The sequence below is a fragment of the Prenolepis imparis genome, unplaced genomic scaffold, assembly GCF_030444845.1.
Source record: "Prenolepis imparis isolate NDT839.2.m4 unplaced genomic scaffold, iyPreImpa1.0 SCAF_10, whole genome shotgun sequence".
Taxonomy (NCBI): Eukaryota; Metazoa; Arthropoda; class Insecta; order Hymenoptera; family Formicidae; genus Prenolepis; species Prenolepis imparis.
Genome location: NW_028141168.1, coordinates 16,523,290 through 16,551,049, shown reverse-complemented (window position 1 = coordinate 16,551,049; position 27,760 = coordinate 16,523,290). Strand labels below are relative to the sequence as shown.

Genomic DNA, 27,760 nt, shown 5'->3' with positions numbered 1-27,760 from the left:
TCTGTGTCGTGTAAAATTGAAAGTTCTGTACCTCGAGATATCTTTAAAAATTTTATCATTTTATTCGAAGAATTGTCATACTAAATGTACGACACTCAACTTTTTGATTCTTCTTTTTTTTATCGATATATTATAATTTGATCATATATTTATTTTTTACATACCTACACATCAGTTAACATTATTTGAATATAAAATCAATTCAAATTTTTTTCAAAAATTTCTCGATCATAATGTCGAAAAATTTGTAAATGTTTTATTTATGTATATGTATACGTTATTTTAATATTACTGCATTACGCAAATATTAAATAATATATTAACGAATTAAATTTCAATGTAAATGTAAAAACGTTAAAAAAAATTTATATTTATATTTAGAATTCCAATTCTATATTTTAATACATATACATATATGTGTATTTTTATTTCAAATGAGTAAAGATTAATATTAAAAATCTCGATATGCGCTCGATCTCGACAAATATGCAGTGAGAATAAAGGATAAATACAGAAAGAATGAATTTAAATTTAATTTACTTAACCTAAATTATTAATCAATTTTGATTCAACATAAGTACAATCATAATCGTTCTTTTACCTTTTTGTCTAAATTTATCATAAAATAAATGACTCTCTATTTGGAATTATATATTTGAGAAAAGAAAAGAAAATTTGATTATCTTTCTCTTATTCTCTTTTATCCTAATACGAGTAAAATGCGAAAGTATTGAGCGTGTGAACAATGTTCGCAATCAGAATGCATATAGGTTTCTCACTAGCTTAATAGACATTTGATTACGAGTGAAATTTCCTCATTAAATTGCTTCTCTATTTGGAAAGGTATCTATAATTCTCTATACTATAAAAATCATTACAACAGAAGCTATTTTAATGAAACTAATTTTTTTAAAGACTTTAAAGACTTAAAATTTAATTGGTTTAAATCGCAGCGATGAAGGATCCTTTAAGCTTCCTGACAAGTTTTCTTCAAGTTTCCTTTCCGAGAGAAAATATCAATAATTCGAGAGAAGAACTCATATCAAACAGCTAGACAAGCGCAAACAAGTAATAATTCCGATTTATATACGTAGAAAAGCTCTTTCAGTCGGCAATTAATGGAAAGCAGAGAAACACGTGTATAAGTTCAACACGTACCTAAAATTTGTTAGTAAATTAGAATGCATGGAACACGTGGGATTATCCTAATAATATATCGACGAGACTCACGTACAAAGAATGTTTCAAGCGCTTAACTGCTTTTCATAAAACTTCGTTCAAGGAGATCGATGTATTTCTTAAGAACAGAATCGCAGACTTCTTCGAAAGATATAAAGTCTTATATCTCGATTAGAGTCAACGGCACATAGTGTATAAAATTCAACGTTGCGGGAAATACTGAATTTTCTAGTAATATATCGCGCATAAATGTCAGACACCCTTTTTTTTTATTTATCTAAATCTAGCGTTAGTTGGCTTTCAATTTTCACTCCCGTTGGTTGCGTTCGTTTCGATAAACGACATAGCGAAAGCACTACATACACTTGTTATCTCTGACAGTTACTTGTTAACTGACCTGTGTATATGAAACAGTTGCCTCTTTCAATTACCGGCCTTCTGTCAGAGACAGACTTGAACTCTTTATTTCGCCGATAACCGATGTTGCGTTAGAGGAGCGAGATAAACGTTAAATTGGATCACGTATTAAATTACTCTGATTTAAGTTTAACGTAAAATCTAAAATCATAGATCATATATAGTCGAGCAAGAGAGAGAGAAGTTGGCTTTCGCCAACTTTCGAAGATAGGTGAGCTATCACATCTTATTAACTTTTATTAAACACGACATTTTGAAACCTCTAAAGCCCAATCCAATTTCCATCTTATCGAAAATATTGCACACATGTAATATAACATAAGATAAAAAATACAACAGATTTTACTCTGTAACAGCTGCAAAGCAAATGACGTGTAATAATAGAAACATGATGTATTATAGGTCACTTTAGACGATAAATTGTTATCACAGCGATAAAAAATTGCGTTACAAAAATGATGGTTGTATATTGACTTAGCGCGGTTGCAGGTATATTGCACAAATAGAAAAGCCAAATATAAAACGGTGCCGAGTTAGATACGTCGAGCATCGATCATTTTTGATTGATAGCAACACCAGCGCAGCATTTAAGCAATCTCAACTTTGACATTTTATCATCCGTAACGCATGGAAAAAAACTTATTTCACTCGCTGCTCTAAACCAATTTACGGCGATATTTTTCATCGAATTGATATAACAAAATAATGCGAAAATAATCGCATAAAAAATTATATAAATATATACAAATGTCCTAATTTAATAAAATTAAGTATACGAAAAATTATTAAAAGTACACTGTTAGTTGCACTTTTCATCCCCCGAGAGCTACTTCATCTTTAAACGTTTCACAGATCTATGCACAGAATTACGATGTCAACTCTCGTTATGAAAAATTTGCCATACATATCCACTATATCCGGACATCACCATCATTCTCCTGTGATGTCAAGAGCACGTTTACGCGTAAATAAAAAATCGATACTATAGGAGTCACACTATATTTTATTTATAATAATCATTTGGCATATACTCTCTCGAAATTCGAGGACTCTCTGCGATTCAGTGATGGAGAATAAAGGACATATTGCGATAACGAATCCGGAATAGATAATGATCTATGCGAATCGAAAAAGTGCGCTTTTTGGCGTTTCAAGCTTAACGAGGAAACGCCATATTACAAAAATTTTTTACATATAACTCTTTCGGTGCCAGTAAAACACAAAAACGCACCAATACGCGAGGATTGTACGAAGCGTTTCTGCGATAAATGAACGAACATAGACTACTGTTGTGCAACTCTAATACCGATAGCTCAATTTCACGATTTTTTACATATACAATACATATATCAAAAATATCGTATACCAAAAATACAACTGAATCCGAGAAAATGGATTTACTGTGTACGTACATATTATCTTTTATATGTCGCGCAACTTTTTTATATACATATACATATATCGATTGCAATAAAATGTTTTGTATAACGGATAGTAATCGATTCACCGATACTATCTATAAATTCATATCGAGCAAATATAAAATGAAATAGAATTCTTCTACTTTAGGGAATAGTGTATTAAACGAATTTTATTCGCGCATGAATATTTTACTCGGAATTGATATCGATGCTGTAATCTTGCGCTCTTTACAAGTGCGCAGTAAATTCACAGGAGATTATAGTTGTTGATTGTCTGCATTTTCGCTTACGAAAAGCTTTCCGACGCCGAATCGAAGGCTTCGTTAAGGCGCTTATCAATATGATGAGTCTTTGTTGAAGGAAGTCTGCGGAAATGCGGAACGGAGTGGAAATATTTGGAGTGGGGAATATTATACGTAAGCAGATTCGCGCGAAAGGAAATTGCTATGAAATTCTCTGCATTAGGATAATAATGTGATAATAATGTGCTAATAATGTGGGAGAATAGTATCTCTAATAAACAGATTACATTAATAATTATTAGTTATTATACATATATAAATTAATTACAATATTATTACATTTATATTTTTTAATACGCCACCTAACGTGTAAAATAAAGTCAAAATTATTTTATTTATTCTATAATTTTTCATAATTGAATTATGTTAATTTATGCTAGAATTTATTTAAATATGATTTTATAAAATATTACACCTATATATAGACATAATGTTGATCTCGATAATTTATATAATAACAATTTTATTATATATAAAATTGATAATATGAATATGTATAACAAGCTTTATTTGTTTGATTTATTTGATTATTATTAAGCAGCATCAAATGAAATAATTAAAAATATATTGAGCAAATAAAATCTATTCAAACAAAAATATAATAGAAATTAATTGAACGAGCAATTTCTATTTCACTTACATAAGATGACATATAATTATAATTATTAATTTTTGATAACTTAAGAAAAATTTTGAATAATATTCTAAAGTTTGTTCAGGAAATAAAATGCAAACAATATCGTGTTTCACTTCTGTGCTGCGAAAACTTTTTTAATCTCAGTAACAAGGACGCCATTTGCTAATAGCACTACATAATTTGTAATTATCACGAGGATTAATTTTCGAGAAATCGTTTCTTTTTTATTTTCAATAGTTTATGAGGATTCTTTCAGTTTTTATGATGAGGACTTGAATTTTGAGTCCACGATCCTATAAGTTTTACATGAAAATTTTTAGTGCCTTGTATATCAAAACAATTTAGCGGTTATAAGTCTCTCTTTTCGCGTTCTAAAGATTCTCTTTACTTTTAAGAAGAATCTCATCTTAAAAGAGTTCTTTTCTTATTCGAAAGGCGTCACATGGCGACGCGACTTATTGATGACATGACAGTTATTGCTAACTTTCCTTGCTTTCGTGGTGAAATGCTTTATATCTAAATAACATTTATGTAAAGAAACACGCGCACACACAACTCTTGTATTTATGAGGCTGCTGTCTTGATGAAAGCCGTGAAGCGAAAAGAGCGAATCCTGTTGATCTCTGAGCATTTAATATGCATAGTGAATTATTTTTACCTATTAACTATTATTATTATATATTATTATTATTATTATTTGTGTGATTTAGTCACAGTAATAATTATAGTAATAATTATATCAATAATTATATAGTAATAATTATAGTAATTATTAATATTTTTAAATATATATTTTAGTACACTTTAATTTATGTAAAACTTATCGCATTTTAAACGCGTTTCTACGTTATCTATTTTAATATTTGATATATTTCTGTTCTCTTAAATAAATAAAAAAAAACAATTAAAGTATTATACGTATTATGTATTTATAAATAAAAAATACTTACATTTACTATTTTAATGAAAGTAAATTTAATCAATTTTAGTTTATATTTAATAAGCAATAATTCTTATCCATATATTTATTATTATGCATGTTTAAGGCCGTTATTGTATATGTTGTCACGAAAACTGTTGACACATATACATATTACATATTCAAGTCAAAATAACTCTTTCGTGCAATCAATATGCTATTTTACTTTTGTTCGCGTACTAAATCCAGAGGAGTATTAGAAAATGTATTCGTCAATGTAGATGGAAGCTTTGACATGGAGATGGGCAGCAGGAAAGATGGAAAAGGAAATAACAAGTCTTGTGTATTAGCTCCGATATTTTCTCACTTTTATATTGCAAATATTTGTATTATTTGCGCGCGCTTTTTTATACAGGTAGGCTCGCTATTCACTAAAAACTGAAATTTTTTGTTCAATATAAATGTTAAAAAATGCATATATTTCCTCGCGAATTCAAAGCAATAGTCCAGTAAAATTAGACTTTGACTTCATAAAAATTAGGAACAAGCTGAATTTTTGTGGAGACCTTTATTTCGATGTTCTAATGAAATCCTGAAAAGTACCCTTAATTTGATCCATGGGTTTTTTTTTATAGAGGATGAAAGAGGTAAATTTTAGTTTTTTGCCATTATCTCGAAAACTGGCAATTTTTCGAGAAAAACAGTTATTATTAAAATTGTAGCTCATAAAATTCTCTACAAAAAAGGTCATTATACTTTTTTTTCGTACAACTAATCGTTTTTGAGTAAAACGTGCGGTAAAGTTGCAATATTTCTAATATAACTTTTCTGCACCTCATAGTCACATATAATACTATAGTGGTGTGCACATTTTCTCTTTCAGTCTTTCACTCTATATCTTCGAAACGGTTGATTCCACGAGAAAAAAGTATAATGACCTTTTTTGTAGAGAATTTTATGAGCTACAATTTTAATAATAACTGTTTTTCTCGAAAAATTGCCAGTTTGCGAGATAATGGCAAAAAACTAAAATTTACCCCTTTCATCCTCTATAAAAAAAAAACCCATGGATCAAATTAAGGGTACTTTTCAGAATTACATTAGAACATCGAAATAAAGATCTCCACAAAAATTCAGCTTGTTCCTAATTTTTTTATAGTTTTGCCCTTTTCAAGTCTAATTTTACTGGGCTACAACGGTATATTTTTAGAATAGTAATACCTCAAAAAATTTTTTTATCGCATTTATATATGCCGCCTACAAACAAGCAAATGCCATTCAACAAATAAGCATATTGAATGCTCCTCGTTGCATATTGGACGAGAAAATTAAATATATCAAAATTATAAGATATATTTAATCTATTTTATCTGTTTTATCAAATTTAAAATCAATTGTCGATATAATGCTTGATATATAGTGCTTGAAAAAATATTCTCTCTTGAGACAAAAGCATTGAATTATTGACTGCATTAAACATTGTTACATATTATATCGATAATTAATTAATAATATTAATTAATAAAGTTTGCACTTTTCTTAAACAGCAATTTCAAATAATAAAATGAAATTGAGAGATAAATTGACCATCGTTCGACGTCTACTAAAGATTCCTTTGAAGAGCCTGTTTTAACAATAACCAATTTCACGAAGCTTACTCTCATTGAATACATAGCAGGAAAAGGTTTTAGGTTTCCGGCATCCAGGAACGTGACCGACATACTTCTTCCTTCTGGCAAAATCATGACTATGCACGCGTGACGAATCGCCAGCAGCCGGTGCAGCCAAAAAAAAGGTGCAGTTGGCAACTTTTTTTTCCTGACGCACCGCATGCACGAAATATGCAAAAATGGGAAATAGATGCGCGCAGGACATTGCAGACTCTTGAATCCCGTTGCCACTCTTATCATCTTCTGTTTTTATTTATTAACCCATGCGCGAATCGTACCGGGTATTTTTGTTAGCATAGAAACCTGCACGAGACATCGTAAAAGTTGCAAGAAATATTACGTGGAGCACGCAACATTACATTTTTATCTCGTATCTGATGTGAAAAATTGTTCAGTTGAATCTACAGATGAAACACTTGCTCATTATTTTTAAATAATGCATTATCGCAAATCATTGTCGAATGAGAAATTGTATACCGAAAATATTTAATTTTTTTACATAATTAGGAATATGAATTTATATATTTATGCATTTCGGACATTATTTTTTTTTGTTTTATTTTGTTCCTACAGCATTGCAATATATGTGTATGTGTATACACACAGTGTTTATGCATTAAAGATTAAAGCAGCAACATTTATAATATAGCAATCGATATATGTATAGGTATAGTCGGTTTTTAATAAAATTATTTACAAGAATAAAGAATAACACCTATCTTTATAAAAAATTTAATATTACTGTGCTAATAGAAAATTAATTAATAATGTAATGCGATAAGAAAATTAATTAACATTGTAATGCAATCAAAATAACAATTTTGACATGAGCGGTAAACTCAGCTTAAAATATGTAAATTAGGACAAAAATAATGAACAACTTTCACAAGAATTTTAATTTGGGATAAGAGAGAGAGAGCGCCAAGAAATTATGTAGTTTTTGATTAGATTCGATTAAAATCGATTACAAAACAATTCAATGCTATCGAATCGTTGCTGTCAGCAATATTCCCGGAACATAAATAACCAATCGCATAACCCGACGCGCAGTCACCGCGTCCAGTTTGCAAAAGATTACATCGGGAACTAAATCAAGCGCTGAAAGTGAACTCTTCGATGAACAATTTCTTTTATATTTTCCACACCAATAACGGAGCATGTCATCATGTGAATTTTAAATGATAGAGCTGCATATTCATGAATAAACAACCGTGTTCATATTTTCTTTTTTTAGGAAAGAGTGACGTTATTATATGCATCACTGCACTATCTGCCTCCTAGTATTAAGATTTTGATTTAAGATTTTGTAAGAAATATATAACATAACGCATTTTATCTAAAATAAACTTAAAAAGTAATTCTTATGTTAAGTAAACATATAAATAAAGCGAAATGAATTTACGCTATTGATAGTAAATATTAAAGTTCAACAAATTCTCTGCGACTATCTAGTATTTATGCGGAAGACATCAGTATTCTTCATTTAATAGAAGTCAAGTAGAGAGTACGAGGACTCACCAAGTTTAGGAGATAGACATTTGTCACTGTCCGCATCCGTTTATTTCTCGCCAGGGTGATGAGCACCAAAGAATTCCCGACAATGGAGAGGAAGAAGATTGTACCGTATAATGGTATAATGAGATTCTCCAGTAGACTGTCCTGACCCGACGATTGCGAAATGACTGGCGTGGTGACGTTGGCAATTTCGGAAGTGACGGTGGAGAACCGGGGAAGGTCGGTAACGATCGGCGAGCCGTCACCGACCACCGAAGCACCGAAATATTCGGTGGAAACCAGGTTATCGGACAGGTTGCGCTCTTGAATCGACATTTTTTTCTTGTCGCGAGCTCGCGCGCTCGTCGAAATTTCGTCGTTTTCACCCCTAGGTCGGCCCTCAAGCTCTCATATCGATGAAAGTATCCTGCACCGAACGTTACACATCATTTTTTGAAATGTCACTTTATCAAACCCTTGTCACATAACTGCTGAATATAGGTTCCCGTTCATCGCTCGTTAATTTCCTAATGTCGCTTTAGGTTGAGAACTGCCCTACACGATAAAGTCAACAATTTTTTTCCCACAATTCGTAACATATCTTTTATAGTTCTGCGGCTTTTTATCACTCGCGTTTCGCGAGAAATTTATTTGTCACTGCAAATTGCTTCAACGATGATCAATTATTGCAGCAATTATTGTTTTGAGCATTAATGCAAAACTGTTGTTATCAAATATTAATTAATAAAGTTTCAAAAAATATTTATATATGTATATATGGCACTGAGATAATTTAGGTTTATTAAAATAAATTTAAAAGTATGTTTTATATAATAATGATTCTTGCGATCTATATGCTTGCCACATGATCGTAATTTTATCATAGTCGGTCTTCTAAAATTTGTTGATGGCTCTCTCGACGTACCTGTAAAAGAAAAACAAAATACATGATTTATTAAGGCAATAATTCTGTGAAATAATGTGATACGTTTAACGAATAAAAAATACACGTGCATTTACATTTATATTTTTCATAAGTGGTATTCAGCATAAATATTCCTATGTAATGCGGATTATAACTTTTCTTTTATCATACATAATTTATTTATTCCATCTATTTTTAAATCCTACAAAGCAAGAATTTTCTTAAAACATTCCACCACTGACATAAATAAAATTAATATTTGTATTACATGGTAAAAAAATTTTAAATCATTTTAAAAAATTATAAACTGTAATACATAAGACGAAAAAAGAAAAAAAATTTTTTTATAAGTAATGTTCATTCTATGACATATGGAAATATATCTATTGATCTTATCTGTATGATATCGATAGTTTGTTTAAAAGTCTGCAAAGAAAAACAAAGTATAGATGTACGCGTCTCTTTAATCAACCATCGTCCTTTAATCACCATCTCTGTCATAGTGTCAACTGATTATTACTTTTCCTCGCGCATAGATTACAGATTTCGTTATTAAAAACGTCGAGTTTTATTTATCGCAGCTTCTGATTCTTCGTTTATGTCATCGTGATTTTTACTGTCTCCAATGATACTCGTATCATCAATAGAACGCAATATTATATACTCACAAAGTCTGCTCAATTTTTGTTAATACTACTAAACTTTACTCTCGGAGAATGACTGTAATAATTTCCAAGTTCATGCTCGAAAGAATGAGACGCATTAGAAGCAAAACAGTTTTTTTCAGTTGTCGCGGATTGTGCGAAAACACAGCGTCCTCAGGCAGTTACAAATTTTTCTTCATTCGTTTTTCCCTCATACTACATTTTCTTCACAATTCTTTACATTATAAAACTTGTGCTGCATAGCTGTTCTTGCAATAAAAAAGTTTTGCGTTATCTAGTCTTATATCGCTGTTCTTTCTTAGACGTTTTCTTATTCCCGCTTCATTCTTTGTGAAACGTAAGAAATATGCTGTGTGCGCTTATTGTGGGTAACTCTTTCTCTCACTCGTCCAATTTTCCGCCATATTACCGATAGTGTCAGGTGGATGAAGCACATTCGTCGAGGAAAGAGTAAAACCATTACGATCGACGAGTATTCTTTACAATACTGACTGTGCGAATTTGTCACATGTGTTTCGAAAACAGTGAGAGTCCTCATATTTGTTGACACATGTTACAATTTTTAAAAATAAGAATAAATGATTGTAAAGACGAATATATAGTATACGACTCATAATTTATTTATATATTTTATTTTCGAATTAGCCAACATTTAATTCAAATGATATTGCAATTCAAATTTTTTAATGAAATACAGAATTTATTCATATGTGAAATAGTGTATATAGCTTTATCAAAGAAGATTTATATATATTACAAACTTTTAATTGTAATATATAATTATTATTATAATAACTATAATTATAGGACAACTCTATAATTTTAATTCTGATTCAAAAAACATTGCAATTCGAATTTTCTAATAAAATACAGAATTTATTCATATGTGAAATAGTGTATATAGCTTTATCAAAGAAGATTTATATATATTATAATACAAATTTTAATTGTAATATATACCATTACTATAATAGCTATAATTATAGTACAATTTTACTTCTGATTCTGATTGTGAGAGTAAAAAGTATACGCGCTTTAATGGCGAATGGAATCTCTTTCTATCGGACAAAAATATTGCGAAGTAATATTGTGATGAAGACCGAAAAAGTATATGAAATTACCTTTTTGCCAGCAGATTTAAAATGCGTAAAGCGTAATCCGCAAGATTTGTATTTTTTTCGCAAAGTAAATACTAATTCTCTCAGATTCTAATGGAAAATCCATCAGAATCAAGCAAAGTCTCCTTGGCATTCTTGTTTAGCAACTCGTGAACCTACTTAAATTTGTATACGCTTCATTTGTCTTTCTACTAGATATACTTTTACAAAAGAAAGCATATTCTGTAGTATATTTTTGCCCGAATCTTCTGCTCATTCTTAGATCACTTTATGCATTTCTATTTGCACAATTAAAACTCTCTCGAGTATTTCTTTGATTCGCTATATACGAGGGACGTTCAAGTCAAACCGGGACTTCTTCTCTTATGCTCGGGAGATAAAAGTCCCGATTTGACTTGAACGCCCCTCATAATTACATACAGGGCAATCAGTGCTATTTAAATAATCTTTTTCATCTCTTTGTACAAAAGAACGAATATTTCAAAAAGATAAATATACGGGTATAAAAATAGTTAAATGAAGTAACTGAGATACAAATGTTAAAATAGAAATGAAATGTTAACTCTAATCATTTTTTTCACGTTTTTCCATCAGCGATGGAATATTGTTACAAAACAAATTCAATGTTCCAAATACACCGACTGTGCGAAATTATTTAAGAGTAAAAGAAATACGCTCATCATGAGATCTCTCTCTGCTAAAAGCAACTTTTGTAATTTTAACTTGAACTGTGTATATGATATAGGGGAGCCTGTGGCTATAATATATAATTATTCTTTTCAATTCTTTTTTCCCCGCAATGTTTGAAAAGGATATTCAATATGCGCAATATATATGTATATATATATAAATTTTTTTTTACATGTGTGACAAAGATTACAAAAAATGTCACGCGCAGATGTTGCAAACAAATATCTTTTCGCATTTATAATATAATCTTTAAGAGTCAAATTTTATACCATGACGCAAACATATACACATAATTATTTCTTCCATGTATATCGCACTTTAAGATTATATCGAAGACTATCACGATCTATCCTGATAGAAATTAAAAAGTGAACCGTTTGTACCCAGCCTAATTAAGATTCCATCCACGAGGACGGATTTCCCATCCGATTTTCGTTCTGTCTATCGCAGTTTCACTTAGAAATTGCAATATGCAGCGTGTCACGGATATTCGATTTATCATTTGCGGTTATCGTCTGTGTGATACTCTTTCGAGTACCAATCGATATTCCGAGCAATTGCGATATGAAAATTGCGAACGATAGAACGTATAGGTGTATATAAACATTCGGCTAACTTTCGTACTCACTCGCGAGAAAAGAGAAAATCGAAATCGCGCGAAAAGCATGTTACATACAGGATAAAAGCAGGCGCGCGATGTTTGACCTAATTTTCTGAAAGTCTAACGAGATTATTATGCATGTACAGGATGATATCAGCACGACAGGGCTCGCGAGATGCAGTAACAAATGTGTTGTTGCGTGACGATAGAATTGCGAATGAAATTTTTGCTCGCAAAAGATTTGTATACTTGTGCGTTTTCAACATGATCTATATATATTTATTTACAATACCTGTCATCGGCGTCCCGAGCCGTTCGATGATTTATTACCTAATTCTATTTCATTTATATACTCGTCAAAAAAATTATCACAACACGTAATTAATATCAAAATTTAGCATAAATTCAAATAAGCGTATCTCCGCGAAAAATTGTCGTATTTCAAAAAATTTTTTTTTGTTTTAAAGGGTAAAGTCTCTACTTTAAGGAACTTTCGTTCGATTTTGATTTTATTCTCTCCCCCTTTCTCCATCCCTTTAAAAGGAGGGACGTGTTTTTTTTTTCAAAAAATTGCATAGTTTGACGAATGCTACGGAGTGTATTAAATTTTTTTCGCAAATATCATCATAACTATCGTAAAATATGGACTTTTCTCTACAAATTAAAAAAAAAATTGAATACCATACGATTTTTTTCGCGAAATTACAGCATATCAAAGTTACCTATGCATTTTTGCCTATGTATTCAATTACCGCCAACATTAACATTATCCGATGGGCACTACGGGGAAGTTGCTGGTCGGATTTTGCCCATCGTGTGTGTGTGTGTGTGTGTGTTGGGGCAGAGATATTTAAAATTGTGTATTTCTGCCTCGTCTTCGGATGACCTTTTATGGGAAGATGGCTGCATGATTTTGAAAGACTACCAACCAATTTCCAGCAATTGGAAGCAGCCCTACATCGAATATGGATCGAAACTCTGCAAGCCACAATTAGAGCCTGCATTAATATGCGTGAGCGCCTGCAAGAGGTCATCCGAAGACGAGGCAGAAATATACAATTTTAAATACGAACACATATATCCCTGCCCCAACACACACACACACACACACACACACACACGATGGGCAAAATCCGACCAGCAACCTCCCCGTAATGCCCATCGGGTAATGCTAATGTAGGCGGTAATTAAATACATTGGCAAAAATGCATAGGTAACTTTGATATGCTGTAATTTCGCGAAAAAAAATTGTACGGTATTCAATTTTTTTTTAAATTTGTAGAGAAAAGTCCATATTTTACGATAGTTATGATGATATTTGCGAAAAAAATTTAGTACACTCCGTAGAGTTTGTCAAACTATGCAATTTTTTGAAAAAAAAAACACGTCCCTCCTTTTAAAGGGATGGAGAAAGGGGGAGAGAATAAAATCAAAATCGAACGAAAGTTCCTTAAAGTAGAGACTTTACCCTTTAAAACAAAAAAAAATTTTTTGAAATACGACAATTTTTCGCGGAGATACGCTTATTTGAATTTATGCTAAATTTTGATATTAATTACGTGTTGCGATAATTTTTTGACAAGTGTATATTTGGTAATAATTAATCCCGCCGTCATTTTGCTTTTGAACCGACACTATATTAAACAATAGGTAGTTTGATGCGAAAATCTATCAATAACCGCATACATTTTCACAAATAATTACAGCAATATTTGATTAAATTGATATATGTATTTATCGTAGTCTTCGTGTGGCGATATTAAACGGTGAAGTATATTAAATATTAAATATTGTACAGAAAAATCGATTATATACGAATGTGGAGAACCGCCAGTTATTTACGCGACAATTAATAATCCCGTTTTGCGCGTGTTATTTATTTTCTGCTTATTCAATCGTGCATAAATCAATCAAACCCGAGGACTCTTCGCAATAGCGCGCGCGACAAATTCCCGAGCAAAGTTAGACAGCGAGTGAAATTTTCACACAATCGATTTTAACATTAGACCGCCCCCACGTGAGAGCAGGGGGCAAATCTCTAATTAGAGTATAACGGACGCGAAATATATTCGCGGAGATTGATAAATTCTCGTTCCCGAACTGCTCGGCTCGAGGGTTAACCGAAGTCCCTAGAGGAAGACCCGCTTGTTCGCGAGCTAACACGTTAAATTGTTAAACGCGCCTCGGTGCCTGAGACAATTTCCACAATTGTTGCCAACGGCTGGCAGAGAGAGGCCATACCTCCTCATTTCCATTTATATAATACTTCAACATATTTATGGTAGGAGCGACGTGAAACGAGACTGAAAATTTCTGACTCGTTTCGAAATAGACCGACCCGGGGTCGAAATAACGTGTATACGTCAACTTGAACGTATACTTACATTTATTTGTTGATATGCAAGACCGACGTCGAGAAAACGGTAAAAATGTCGGCGAGGAGAAAAATTGAATATTATACGCAAGAGTGTTTTTTCAATTAAATTTTTATAATTTGACGACGGTCGAGAATATCCACGAGACTCTCTGGCCCTTTCAGCCACTTTCAGACACACTGCAGGGAAAAACTGAGAAAAATTGCAGTCTTTTTGTTGATTTTTCCAGCCGAGGAAAGAGTTGACATCAATTTTATCTATGAGAAGAGTCTCGCGCAGAAAGCTAAACGCTCCTTTAATAAATGAGAGCGTTTATATAAAATTTTATCAGAGTTAAGTGCATTTTTCTTGAAACTCGAAAACGCGATTCCATTGTTCGAAGGGAAATATTTGCGAACTCTCTTTAAAATTTTCATATGTTTCGAATGAGATATGAAAATGTCCGCGAAATTTTAATGAATCTCCTCGCGGAAGTGACGTGGACGGGGCAAAGTGAAGAGAATAGTTGATACACGACGGTATATCTACCGAGGAAACGTATCGCCTTGGAGACACATCTCATCTCGTCCTCCCAGGACGCCGGGTGGAAATCGGGTAGACTCACGAAAGACGTAAACAATGTAGTAGTGTCAGTTTTATTAATGCAACGGGGCGATAAATGTTTCGAAGATACTTCCTGTCATTTGTATGCGCGCTTCGCCTCTTACCGCCTTCAGGTGGATTGGGTCAGGTCAGGTCTTGCGCCGCAAGAGAGTAATGTTACGTATATGCAATGTATCGTACGATCATCACGAAATCATGGTGGAAACTGCGGCAGGAAGTGCTGATGCTCGAGGAAGAAAGGGGAATTACGCATATAAAACGTATCGTCCAATCTTTTTTTTCTCTTTTTTTTTTTCAATCTCATCACTTGGTTCTTATGTAATACGGAGCAAACGAGAATTATATCTATACGATGTTGCTCCTTCTCGATATACGTTTACACACAATATTTCACGCGTATTTCATGCGTATCTCGTTCCCGATATACACTCTTTCTTTCGTTTCGATCTCAGAACTCTATTATTTCTCTCTTTATCTCTTTCTTTCTCTCTCCCTTTTCTCTCTCTTTCTCTATTCGTACGACTTTTTCTCTAAATAAATAAATTTTTCTCTTTAATAAATAAATTTTATAGTAAAATTATATGTTGGAATTATTAATAAAATGAAAAATTAAATGTTACAGTATAAAAGATATATATCTATATGTGTGTGTAAATTACATTTATATATTTCTGCGAATTTAATGAAACTTAGAGATGTAACCAAATATTGTACGGTGTGTTACGACTGTGAATGATTGCCTTATTACTACACATAATAATAATTGGCACTAAATCGAATACATAAACGCCATTAAACCGAATAAATCCGAAACTTGCGGTGACATTTGAAATTCAATCATATATATTATTAATAGTTCTGCGTATTTCTCTTTTACAATATTAATCACGTACCGTATTAATCATCCAAACTGTACGTGTGGATCATTTTATAACGCTATCACACAATTTAGTACTCTGATTAACTTTCCATCTTGTGAATTGATCGGAAGCTGCAAATAATCGATGATTCATTGAGCAGAGAATGTGTCCGACATTTAAAATGGATGTATAACGGTATATATATTTCATAAGATATAATATTCCATTAATCTTCATAAAAGACGAAGGGCTCGGAACGTAAATCTACCTGATTTCTCGAGCTTGTCCCCAACAAACTTTCCCTCATGATATTTTATAACTTAAGTCATTATTTAACCGAGCAAAAGTTTATTCATCTTTTCATATTTTCTTCCAGATTATTGCAACTCGTTTTTTACATTATAAGTAATTAATTAATCGATCAATTAATAATTCCATCAACTTTTGATATCCGCAAACCCACGCTGTATCGAAATTAGCGATGAAATGCGGAGAGCTGCTGTCATTATTATCTCTGTCGATCACGTGTTAGCCGCAGGGTTAATTTCTTCTATTTATACGTAATTATTTTTTCCCGCTGTATTATAATTACAACAATATTATTGCACATTGTAATATAATAAGCAATTCAAACATAGGTTTCAATAGCCAATTCGGCAAATACCATCATCTCTTAACAAAGTTGAATTAGCATTTAAATAGCAAATAATGGTGCTTAATCAATTAATGGAATATCAACGAGAAAATCTATTAATTATTGAATAACAGTCAAATAAAATGTTTTGTTTCGAAGTCCATTAGAACAATTACAGATTCTAGTAACAATCATATTTGATCATTTGATACATTTTCGATATTAATATCGACCAATATCGACCAATGTCTAAATTGACACGGGATGGATTGGCAATTAATCTTTTTATAGTTATAGTTGACAACGTATTTCACTATATATTAATACATTTCTTTCGATAGAGTTAGTCTGACAAGCGACTATAAATTATATTAAATGTCAAAGTCGCAAAGAAGATCACCAGGTATGGCTGATAAGCTCGACGAATAGTAAATCGCATTTTCAGCGATCCCGAAGCATCAATCAGTCCTGGATATCTTTGTCAATCTCTGCTCTCCCAGGCTTTCAAAGAAAAGCTACTTTGAGCAACTTGGGATCTAAACTTTGTGTTCGTCGAAGGAGAACGACAATAATATCATTCGATACATTAATCATTTGTCTGATATTCTAGTTTAGCCTCTTTTTTTGTTGCGAACTTAGTTTACACGATAAAAGCTGCTGCACGCAAATTGATATATAAAGCGTAATACGCGTAAAATATGAATGGTTCGCTAATAATAGGTATTATTTAATATACGAGTCATTATTTATTATAACCACAATTTACCCTAAGTGTTTAATGGTTAATATATTTTTGCGGTATACGCGTTTTGCATGCATTCAACCGAATTCACTATTAGTCATCATAAAACGGTAAGGCTAATCACTTCTCGTGCACAGTAATAATGTCGATTAGCATATACGTATTATAGGTATTACAGGAAGACTATTATATGTAAATTACATTTCTGTATAGCAGATCCTACGCAATATTTAAAATTAATAATGATCCATAATATGCATTACAACATATACATTGACATTTAATAATGAATGAATATATGATATTATATATAATCATGATATTATATGTAATCAATATGCATTTGATATATGATATACGATATATGATATAGATAAACAAAATTATTGTAGTTTAACAAGTTAAACGCGAGGTAGCTACAAGCGTTACAAACTTTTTACATACAATTACAAAATAATATACAATTTTTAATATTTTTTTGTTATAATTTTTAATTTAAAGATAAAATATCAATATTATATTTCACGTTATAATCAAATAGTATAATAATTTATAGTAATTTCATTGATAATATTTTTAACGCACAGTGTAATTAAAAAAAAAATTAATTTCAAGTTTCAATTTTGCACGAATAAAATATTCACGTAAAAATAAAATATAAATGTGTTGCGTGAATCTCTTTCACTCACCAATATATTTCGAACGGCGATGTATATCGACACGCTCGTTAAAACGTTCGTGTCGCTCGTAAAATCGTGTTCACTTTTCCATTCAAACAAACATGACGGACACATTCGTGAATGTTTTACATCGTTTAAAGTAGCAATCATTCACTTTGAAGATAATATACGTAGTTCAATCACGATTTTATATTTCAGATTTTTGCATTACGGAGAAATGTCCAAGTTAATCATCCACGAACATTTCATTGTATTAAAATTAATTTAGGAAATGTGTATGCTAAGAAGTTAAATTTGAACAAGAAATATATATTATTTAATTAGGTGTAATATTTTTATGATTAAGCTATTCTTGTGCGAGAAAGACGCGTTTAAAAGTGCGCGAAAAGACACATTTACCTCTTTAAAGCAATTAAAATGTGGTTTGAAAGAAGAATTTCTCTGTTGTTGTCCATTTTGCGTTTTAACATCACAGTAACGAATATCGTCGTCGTTTTTTTTTTTTTTCAGACAAGTTAAAGAAGTTTAATTATGTTGATATCCTTGAGAGAGGGGGAATGCTCGTTGATTCAAATTTCATTCGATTGACTGCAAAGCAATAATGTTACGTTTCTTTCCCGCGCGTGTACATAACTTCCCACCTTTCCCATCCGTTCTATTCAATAAAACGAAAATAGTATCGCATATTGGAATTTTATACGATAGTCCGAAAATGACTGCAGAATCGCGCCGTCGCACAAAACCTACCGATAAATTACATAATTTATACTTTACGTCCCATCACAGCCCAAATTGCATCTGTAAACGAGACTAAGGTTTTCAAATCGCGCATGTAAATACCGATAAATATTGATATTTCGTTTCTTGCATCGCTGCGTAATATTTCCAGAGGAAATTTTTTATAACGTTATGTAAAGCGATATTTCAGCTTGCATAATGTCAATCAAATATGCACGATAATAAGATAAACATTAAACATATAAAAGTTTAATTTAGGAGATTTTGATAAATATCGGTTTCATTATTTTATAATTGTAGTTTTTTTATAATATTAATTTTACGTTCGATTATTATTAGAGATTAGTTATGCTTTTCATTTAAATTTCGTTAATAGCGTATAGATTAAAATTTTCGTCTAGTTGTCAAGTTTCACATAGTTGAATATACCTGTGCAACATAGTTGAAAAACGCTATCAAAGTTTAATATAATTCTCACCGATGACAAATTACTTTTCCGACCATTCTCTAATCGCTATAAAGATCTAGGTACTTTACATTGCAAATGTTCTTAACGAGGGGTAACTTTATAATTATATATATCCTACAATTATATATATTGTAAAGAAGAAAATTTATATTTTAAAAATTTATGTCAGAGAGAAAAAGAGAAAGAGAGAGAAAGATATAGCACACAATTAATAAAAAATATATATATATATATTTTTACATCACAAAAATATTATATTCATTTCCGAGGCGGATTAAAACTTTGTTTTTCGCGAATAAAATGCAATGGCTGTATTTATCGATGTTGAAATATAATAATATTCGAGGAACGCCACGTGTTTATGCGACTAGAGTGTTTATCTATGTTTTTATTCATTGGTATTATAAAAGCTTGAATAGATTTCACATCGCTGGCGCAGGTTTCTCTCGCGATCTCGGCGGCAAGTAGTGACTGTCGACGTGATGCCCGGCATCAGCGACGCGTACGCGACGGTTCTGCGCCGCTGACTGAAACCAGGCCGGCTCTCTCTCCGGACTAGTCCGGGATACCGCACACCTCACGGTGGCCAATCGTGAACGAGCTGTACGTCTTTATGTTCCTCGCGCCATCCTCGTGCACGCATCAATTCTTACGCAACATCGTCGAATAAATATTCCTCCCCCTTTGCCGATTGACGTCCATGACTTTTCGCGCGTCGACATATTAACCCTCGTGGTTTCCTCGATTATACTTTGAAAATAACGCGCTACAAAATGTATTGCTCAGGGCGGTCCCATACCTATCCTTCTTTCTACGCTATTTTATTCCAACCGATAAGTCTGCGTGTATATTAAGTTTCCCCGTATTTTAACGACGAAGATTTCGCGCTAGAAATTTAAGCCACTCGGTTTAATATCCCTTTCTCTCTGTCTCGTTTACAATATTAAAATAAAATTTAAAAGATTTTGTAGACAAAAATATACGAGGGGGTTGAATATAAAATAGTTAGCAACCAGTGATTATGATCATGGAATTTATTATTGGTACAGACAACGCAACATTACGTCCTTCTAAATATAATCTTCTCCCGTATTCACAACCATCCATCTATTCTCTATATCCAGACGACTATATCTGAAAGACGTGGGATACCATCAGCGAAAATATTTTTGTTGATGGAGCGTTGATAGAACGCTTGTATAGGGTTCTATAGGAAGGTGATGTCTCATACGAAAATGTCGACAACCCGATAATTGCTCGCGTATCACTTGCTTCCTGAAAATCTAATGCTTGGCTAAAATTCTGCCAAACATATATTACTACCGTATTTCCTCCATCATTACCATTCTTATCCGTTGTTTTAATTCGATAAACATATCTTTGAGACGATCCTGTTTAACATTTCACTTATATTCTATGATAACTTTGTACCGAAGGTACACATACATTCTACTGGCCAAACAAACTTAGTACTAATTCTGGACGTAACTACGTCATCAAATGTTTGTACAATAAAGAGACAATATTGTCACTACTTTGCATCCCCAACTCTCGCATATTAATTTCTAACTTTAAAAAATGAGTTTTTTTTTACATACACAAAGTGATTCTTATTATTTTTTTTTTTATTTAAACATTTTAAAATCTATAATACGTATAAAGAAAGAAACAAAAAATATTTAGCTAATGTAGAGCCATAAATCAATTTTGACGTTGAGATTAACTGAGGAGATTAACTACCCTTTTCAAATTACATTTTTATTTTGGTCTGTTTAAAAGCGATATTCTGTGCTTTTATCTCTATAAATTTAAGTTCTTTATAAAATATTATTATATATATATTATATATATAAATCTAGCTTATAATAAATATCGGTCTTTATTTCGCTTTATCTTTATTTAAGAATCGATTTATATATAGACGTACATTATAACTCGATTAACTTTTCTTCCACTTTATTTTTCTATATATTATGTGTCGTCAATTTTTTTATTCTTGTTTCAGATTGTTTCATGGAAAAATTAAATCTTTTTATACGACAAATTAAATCTTTTCAATTATTCATATTGATTGATAAACAAGGTGGAAAAATAATTGCGCTTCTCGTAATAGCGCGACCGCGAAACCGTCGCGAGAACTTCACCTTTGCGAGGTATAATACAGATCGATGAATAAATACACGTGTGTTGAACGATGTAGGCGGGTGTGACGTAGAATCTTGTAATTTTCTTCCTCCAGCTCCCATTGTTTTCTTTGTCCCATGTGGCGGTCATCAGGTGACGGCGTGTGTGACCTCTGGGTGAGTCGCGTAATGATGCTAATAAAGCGCGTGTGTTTCGCGTTATCGATGCTTTAATATCCGTTGTATTTTGATGATGCGAGGAGCAAGATAAACCAGATAAATGCGAACAAATATGTGTACCGTACCGTCGCATTTTGCATCGCGCTTGTTCGCTATCATCAACGCGACATTTAATGCATACGTTAGATAACATTCGAGAGAGAACTAGGGTCGCACATGTTTCCCACCTGTATATAAAGCGAGGTTAATCGTTTAAATAAACTCTATGTAGATCGTCCGCCGCGTGCTTTCTTACACGGCGATTAATCATCGTCCACGAGAGAAAGATAGAGAAAGAGAGAAAGAGAGGTAGAGGAAGAGACAGGGAGGATGAGGAATCACTGATGGAGCGGATTCTGCGATTTAAATTTACAATTCAATATTGCAGCGTCTGCCGTGAAAAATTATTCCGTTGCAAATTATTATAAATTATAAATACAAATTTTGCACAGTCAGAGAGATGTTTAGAAGGATCCAAACTTATTATCCGCACCTATTCGTTATGCAGTTGTATTATATATGTTCTATTCTATTTGCAGCTACACAGTTTACATCTTCTAAATGTAATAATATTTTTTAAATCATTCGCGTGCATAATTTAATTAAAGCCATTTGCATCCATATAATTACATGTAAAATCGAATGACTCTCATGCATTCAAGCATTTCATATGTAAATCTGTGACTGACATTCTCTCTGCAAGTTTCGTCTTTGATTACTGATTTATAGTCTATATAGATGTTGTGTACTGTCTTGGTAAATACTTCGCGATGTACTATTGCGTGAGCATGATATATCTGCCATATCTCAAACTTTGATAGTTCTGTTAGTTCTGCAACGTGCAAGTTTAGTATCTTGAGGCATTTTGCATTTGCATATAACATGCGCTGCAATACACACGTTTAGACATACACATTGTATTAATACTATATATTACTTAACAATTAATACATATTGTATACATAACACGACTGATTTCAATTAAATTTCATTTTGCTTCACCGAGAGTTTAACACCATAAACCGCCTTTCATTACGCAGCTAGTTTTTAATTTCTTTGATTGATTAAACAATTAATTAATACTTCAAATTATTTTACCTTTGTTAGCACCTCAGAAATGGCTTGGCTACGTGATGTGAAATTATGCATATAGGACAAATTATATCAGACGGAAACCTGCTTTAAATTCCGAATAAATGCAGGACCGTGAAAATGGCGCGAAATCGCTTCGGCGAAATCAAAGAATGTCTATATTAAATATTTCGCCAAATTGAAAATTTCATTTTCAACTGAATTAATCTCGATGTTACACGAAATACATTTAAATATTGTCGGAGAGCATTCGAAAGTACATCGGAGAGATTCATGGCATACTTCCCTATACATATATGTATATATGTACATACCTACATATATACGCGCGTTTTCGTCTGACAAACTTTCCTCGTCCTATTTGTAGCACGAGCTCAAGTGAAAGCTGAGTATAAATTTAGATTACTTAGATTATTTCACTACAAAACAAATTCTGGAATACATAAATAAATTTTCGAATAAAGTAAGTAATATAAAATTATATTTAAAAAAGCACACAAGCATGAATAGACAGCTTCAAAAATTGAATAAATTTTTATTTATTTGAATTTTTATTTATTATAATAAATAAGCAACGGAATATATAAAACATATTACATATATTATTAATGTTTCGTAGAATTCATTTTTTGGTTTATAAATAAATATTTGATTTGATATATGTATAAAGGAATAAAATGTATATTGTGTGCCATATTTATTCATATGTATAAATAAAATTATTTAATAATTCAAATTTAAAAATTAAGAACATAACTCGTTTGGCAAAGATAATATATATTGATATTTCTTTATTTTTAATATATAGTTGGTGCAATAATGACTTGATGCAATATTAATCAATATAATTTAAGCATATTTATTTCATTATATCGGGGCTTCGTATGAGAGCATAGTTATAACATATTATATAGAATGTCTCCTTTATATAGTTTAATTTATCGCATTAAATATTTTCCGTCTTTGATGTTCTACGCCATCTGGTCTCTCGAGTTTACATGATATACGTATACGAAGCTCACCCAGAGGAAATTGAATCCTATCAGGTGGCACGTCACATGCATCTAGCGACAGATCCCTTTTTGTATGGACTTCTCTTTTATTGCCAGACGAGACTCAGGTGGACCATCTTTTTGTCTCTTGCATTCCCCATTTTTTACCCAGATCTCATCGCTCATCTAGTCTCTCTTAAAACTTGCTCAGTAATCCAATCTCTAAGTTGGCTCGAACGTCTACTTCAATAAATTGAATTTTTAATATACAACGCAGAGAATTGCAAGAAAATAATTAATATTTATGAATCATGTGCGCGCGCGAGGTATCGAAAAGACCGACAAGAAGGTAATTTAGGTTGAAAACTAACTACCTATACGGGCGCGCTCAATAACGCAAAATCCACGATCACACGAGAGTTAATTAAGCTCAGCCCCTGGGTCCATCTGGGAAAACGTTGATGCGGATCCGCCAACTTCTCGTCGCTAATGTTCGCTCGCTTCGAAATTCTAAGATTACGAAGAAAGTCTGATAGAGAGATAGAGAGATCTTCGATAGATCGAAGGAATCTCCGGAAGGAAGGATATATCGGAATCGCATCTCTTCTCTTATCCACTTCCATCGCAAACCGACGTTCCAACGTAATCGCGCCACGCGAGTACGTGACTGGAAGGTGGAGAGCTATCTATCGCAAATCGGAAATAGCAACAAGGTTTTAACATTTTTAAATCCATCACTTGTCAGAATCTCGCGATTGCGAGAAAATTGCCGTTGCAGCCTTTAGTTAAATCAAGGGGTGAAAACCGACGTCACGCGCGACGCGATATAATTTTGCTGTGTCAAGCCGCCAAGCAGCTAGATTAATATCAATGGTGATACATGTCGAAGATAATGTCTACGTATCTCGATATAATACACATGAGGATTACGATAATAAACCGTGTCAATGACAGCTTGTTCCCGCATACATGTATTATAAAATTATTCTGACACTAGCGGATCTTGACGTCGATAATGGGGGGGGGGGGTTTGCAAAATTATTTTATTTAATATTTTTGGTTTCATGATTAGCTTTTATTACAGGATCAACGACGTTGATAGCTCTTTAATGTTTGTTTTTCTTTATTTATATTTTTTAAACAAATTCAGCAAAACTGTTTTTTTTTATTTGCAAGGGGGGGTTAACCCCCCCCCCCCCCAGGATCCACCAGTGTATATATATATATATATATATATTATATAGATATAAAGAATTTCGCCTAATTATTTTCATGCAATGAAATTATCTCATCATTTCGTCCTATGTCTGACTTAATCTAAACTTAACTCCTTGAATGCCTAATGAGTATAATTTCCAGTGTATCTTATACATACATATTGTATATATTATATAGATATAAAGAATTTCGCCTAATTATTTTCATCCAACGAAATTATCTCATCATTTCGTCCTATGTCTGACTTAAGCTAAACTTAATTCCTTGAATGTGTAATGAGTATAATTTACAGTGTATTTTATACTTTTATATATATATATATAATATATATATATAAAATATATATATATAAAATATATATATATATATAAAAATATAAGAAACACTGTAAATTATATTCATTACGCATTCAAGGAGTTAAGTTTAAATTAAGTCAGACATAGGACGAAATGATGAGATAATTTCGTTGCACGAAAATAATTAGGCGAAATTCTTTATATCTATATAATATATACAATATGTATGTATATAAGATACATTGTATATTATACTCATTACGCATTCAAGGAGTTAAGTTTAGATTAAGTCAGACATAGGACGAAATGATGAGATAATTTCGTTGCACGAAAATAATTAGGCGAAATTCTTTATATCTATATAATATATACAATATGTATGTATAAGATACACTGGAAATTATACTCATTACGCATTCAAGGAGTTAAGTTTAGATTAAGTCAGACATAGGACGAAATGATGAGATAATTTCGTTGTACGAAAATAATTAGGCGAAATTCTTTGTATCTATATAATATATATTATATAGATATAATATATATATGATAATATATATTATATATATATTATATAGATATAAAGAATTTCACCTAATTATTTTCGTGCAATGAAATTATCTCATCATTTCGTCGTATGTCTGACTTAATTTAAACTTAACTCCTTGAATGCGTAATGAGTATAATTTACAGTGTATCTTATACTTATATATATACACTAGTGGATCCTGACGTTGATAGTTCTTTAATGTTTGTTTTTCTTTATTTATATTTTTTAAACAAATTCAGCAAAACTGTTTCTTTTAATTTACAGGGGGGGGGGGGTTTACCCCCCCCCCCCCAGGATCTGCCAGTGTCTGACATATATATAAAAATAAGAGAGAGACTTTATATTTTTAATATAAATATATATATAATTGAGGCAATGAAAGCCGAGACATTGGATGGAAGGCGTCAGAATAAATTTCTAAATTTTGGTGAATTCTTTTATTTTATACGTTTCGGTGTTTGGGACTATCTTCAGTAAAATGCGCAAATTTCGAAAGTCGCTAAGCGTGTTGAACGGGAACGCTCTTGTCAAGTTTTTGTTTATGACTAACGTAGCGACTCGAAATTTGCGCATTTTACTAAAGATGGTCCCAAACATGGATCGAAACGTATAAAATAAAAAAATTCACCAAAATTTAGAAATTTATTTTGACACTTTTCATCCAACGTCTCGACTTTCATTGTCTCAACTTTATATATTTATATTGAATATTTGGAACCTATAACACACATTTGTTTTTATGTTTTTATTCTCGTACTAAAAAATAAATAATTTCCATTTTATTAGAATAAAATTGACATCACCACAAAAAGATAAAAGTTTTGTTTTTAACATAGCAGACGTCAGAACTATTAATAGGTCGGAAGAGATCAAAATATACTTTAAGCGGATGTTTCCATATTTAATTAAGTAATAGGTGAACATCAGAATATACTTTAAGCGGATGTTTTCATATTTCATTTTATAATATTGCGGATCGAAGCTGCGATACGTGATGACATTTGTTACATATATGCACCGACAGTGCGGTTTATATTGTTTACATTTGACTGTGTATACAATAGTTGCGTGCGTGATAGTTCACAGGAAAAAAAGTTATACTATTCTGATTTCGCTATATATACTCCTATGTGTATCGAAATATTTGAACAGTGAGAGAATTTCGAGTTTTCCCAAATATTTACCGAACACTATATCAAATGAATTGCACGTGCAACTTGTCGATGAGTTTCTCAATTTATTATTTCTCGCAATGCGCAGAGAAATTACGATTCTCTCTCGAAGTCACATTTAAACACCTTTTTAAACGTTATTTTATAATTATAAAAAACATCAGTGTTAAAGTCAGCAGTTTTAACTCTCAGCAATTATAATTAATTATCTTTCGCGATATAATGATTTTTATTAAGCGCCCTGTCGCTACTGGTCGCTGTATTTTTTAACATTTATCGTGTTATTGTCGATCGAATTATTTTCTACTCTTGCGAGATATAACGAAACTTTTCCGCCTAATTGATTTAATCCGCTAACGAGAAGTGCGCGATGCGTTCGAAGCGTCTGTAACGTTATCCACTATTACTCTCCGTGTGTCAACTACTGCATTACCATAAATTATACTGCTACATATTACGTTAGGGAGCAGTTGACATTATGATATGAAGAACACACGCATTATATTATGCATTACATCGTTCTAAATGTAGAGAATATTTAAAGTTTTTCCTCCCTCTCTCTCTCTCTCTCTCTCTCTCTCTCTCTCTCTCTCTCTCTCTCTCTTTTTCCAAGAATAAAAATGCATTTAAAGCTGAATCTTTTATGCATATAATAGAATATACAAGTTTCACTGCGAAATTTCCATTTCAGCATTATATTCTCTTCAAGAATCCATTATTGTATTTAATCTTCAGTTCATTGTTAAAATTAAATTGCTGCGAACGTTGCGTTAATTGAAGAATAACTGTAGTTTCGCGACAGCGACTGAAAATAATCCGATGTTTAATTGTAATGTGCAATGGAAACAGTATTAGTATCGCTGGACGTATGCTGTTCTTTTTTTATTGTTTTATTACCCGTCTGATTATCCGTTTTTTATTTATTTATTTTTTTTTTCTTTTCAAAAAGCATGAGGTTTTCG

At 31.9% G+C, this 27,760-nt stretch overlaps 1 protein-coding gene across 12 annotated transcripts in view; it reads right to left on the bottom strand.

Annotated features, from left to right (window-relative positions):
* The window catches only part of LOC145941648 (cholecystokinin receptor type A), a 39,901-nt gene extending 20,248 nt beyond the window's left edge, over positions 1-19,653 (bottom strand). Inside the window, exons 1-4 of one of the 12 annotated variants that reach the window (XM_083047846.1) lie at positions 19,100-19,653; positions 17,942-18,675; positions 14,942-16,007; positions 8,064-8,964 (exon numbers count right to left, since the gene is read on the bottom strand). In XM_083047846.1, coding sequence (XP_082903972.1) covers positions 8,064-8,375 — 312 coding nt within the window. In that variant the 5' untranslated portion in view covers positions 8,376-8,964; positions 14,942-16,007; positions 17,942-18,675; positions 19,100-19,653. Of the gene's footprint in view, positions 1-8,063; positions 8,965-9,059; positions 9,080-14,941; positions 16,008-17,941; positions 18,676-19,099 lie in introns of those variants that run through there. The other 11 variants (XM_083047848.1, XM_083047857.1, XM_083047847.1 and 8 more) reach the window with 11 other exon arrangements.
* Between the last annotated feature and the right edge of the window lie 8,107 nt (positions 19,654-27,760).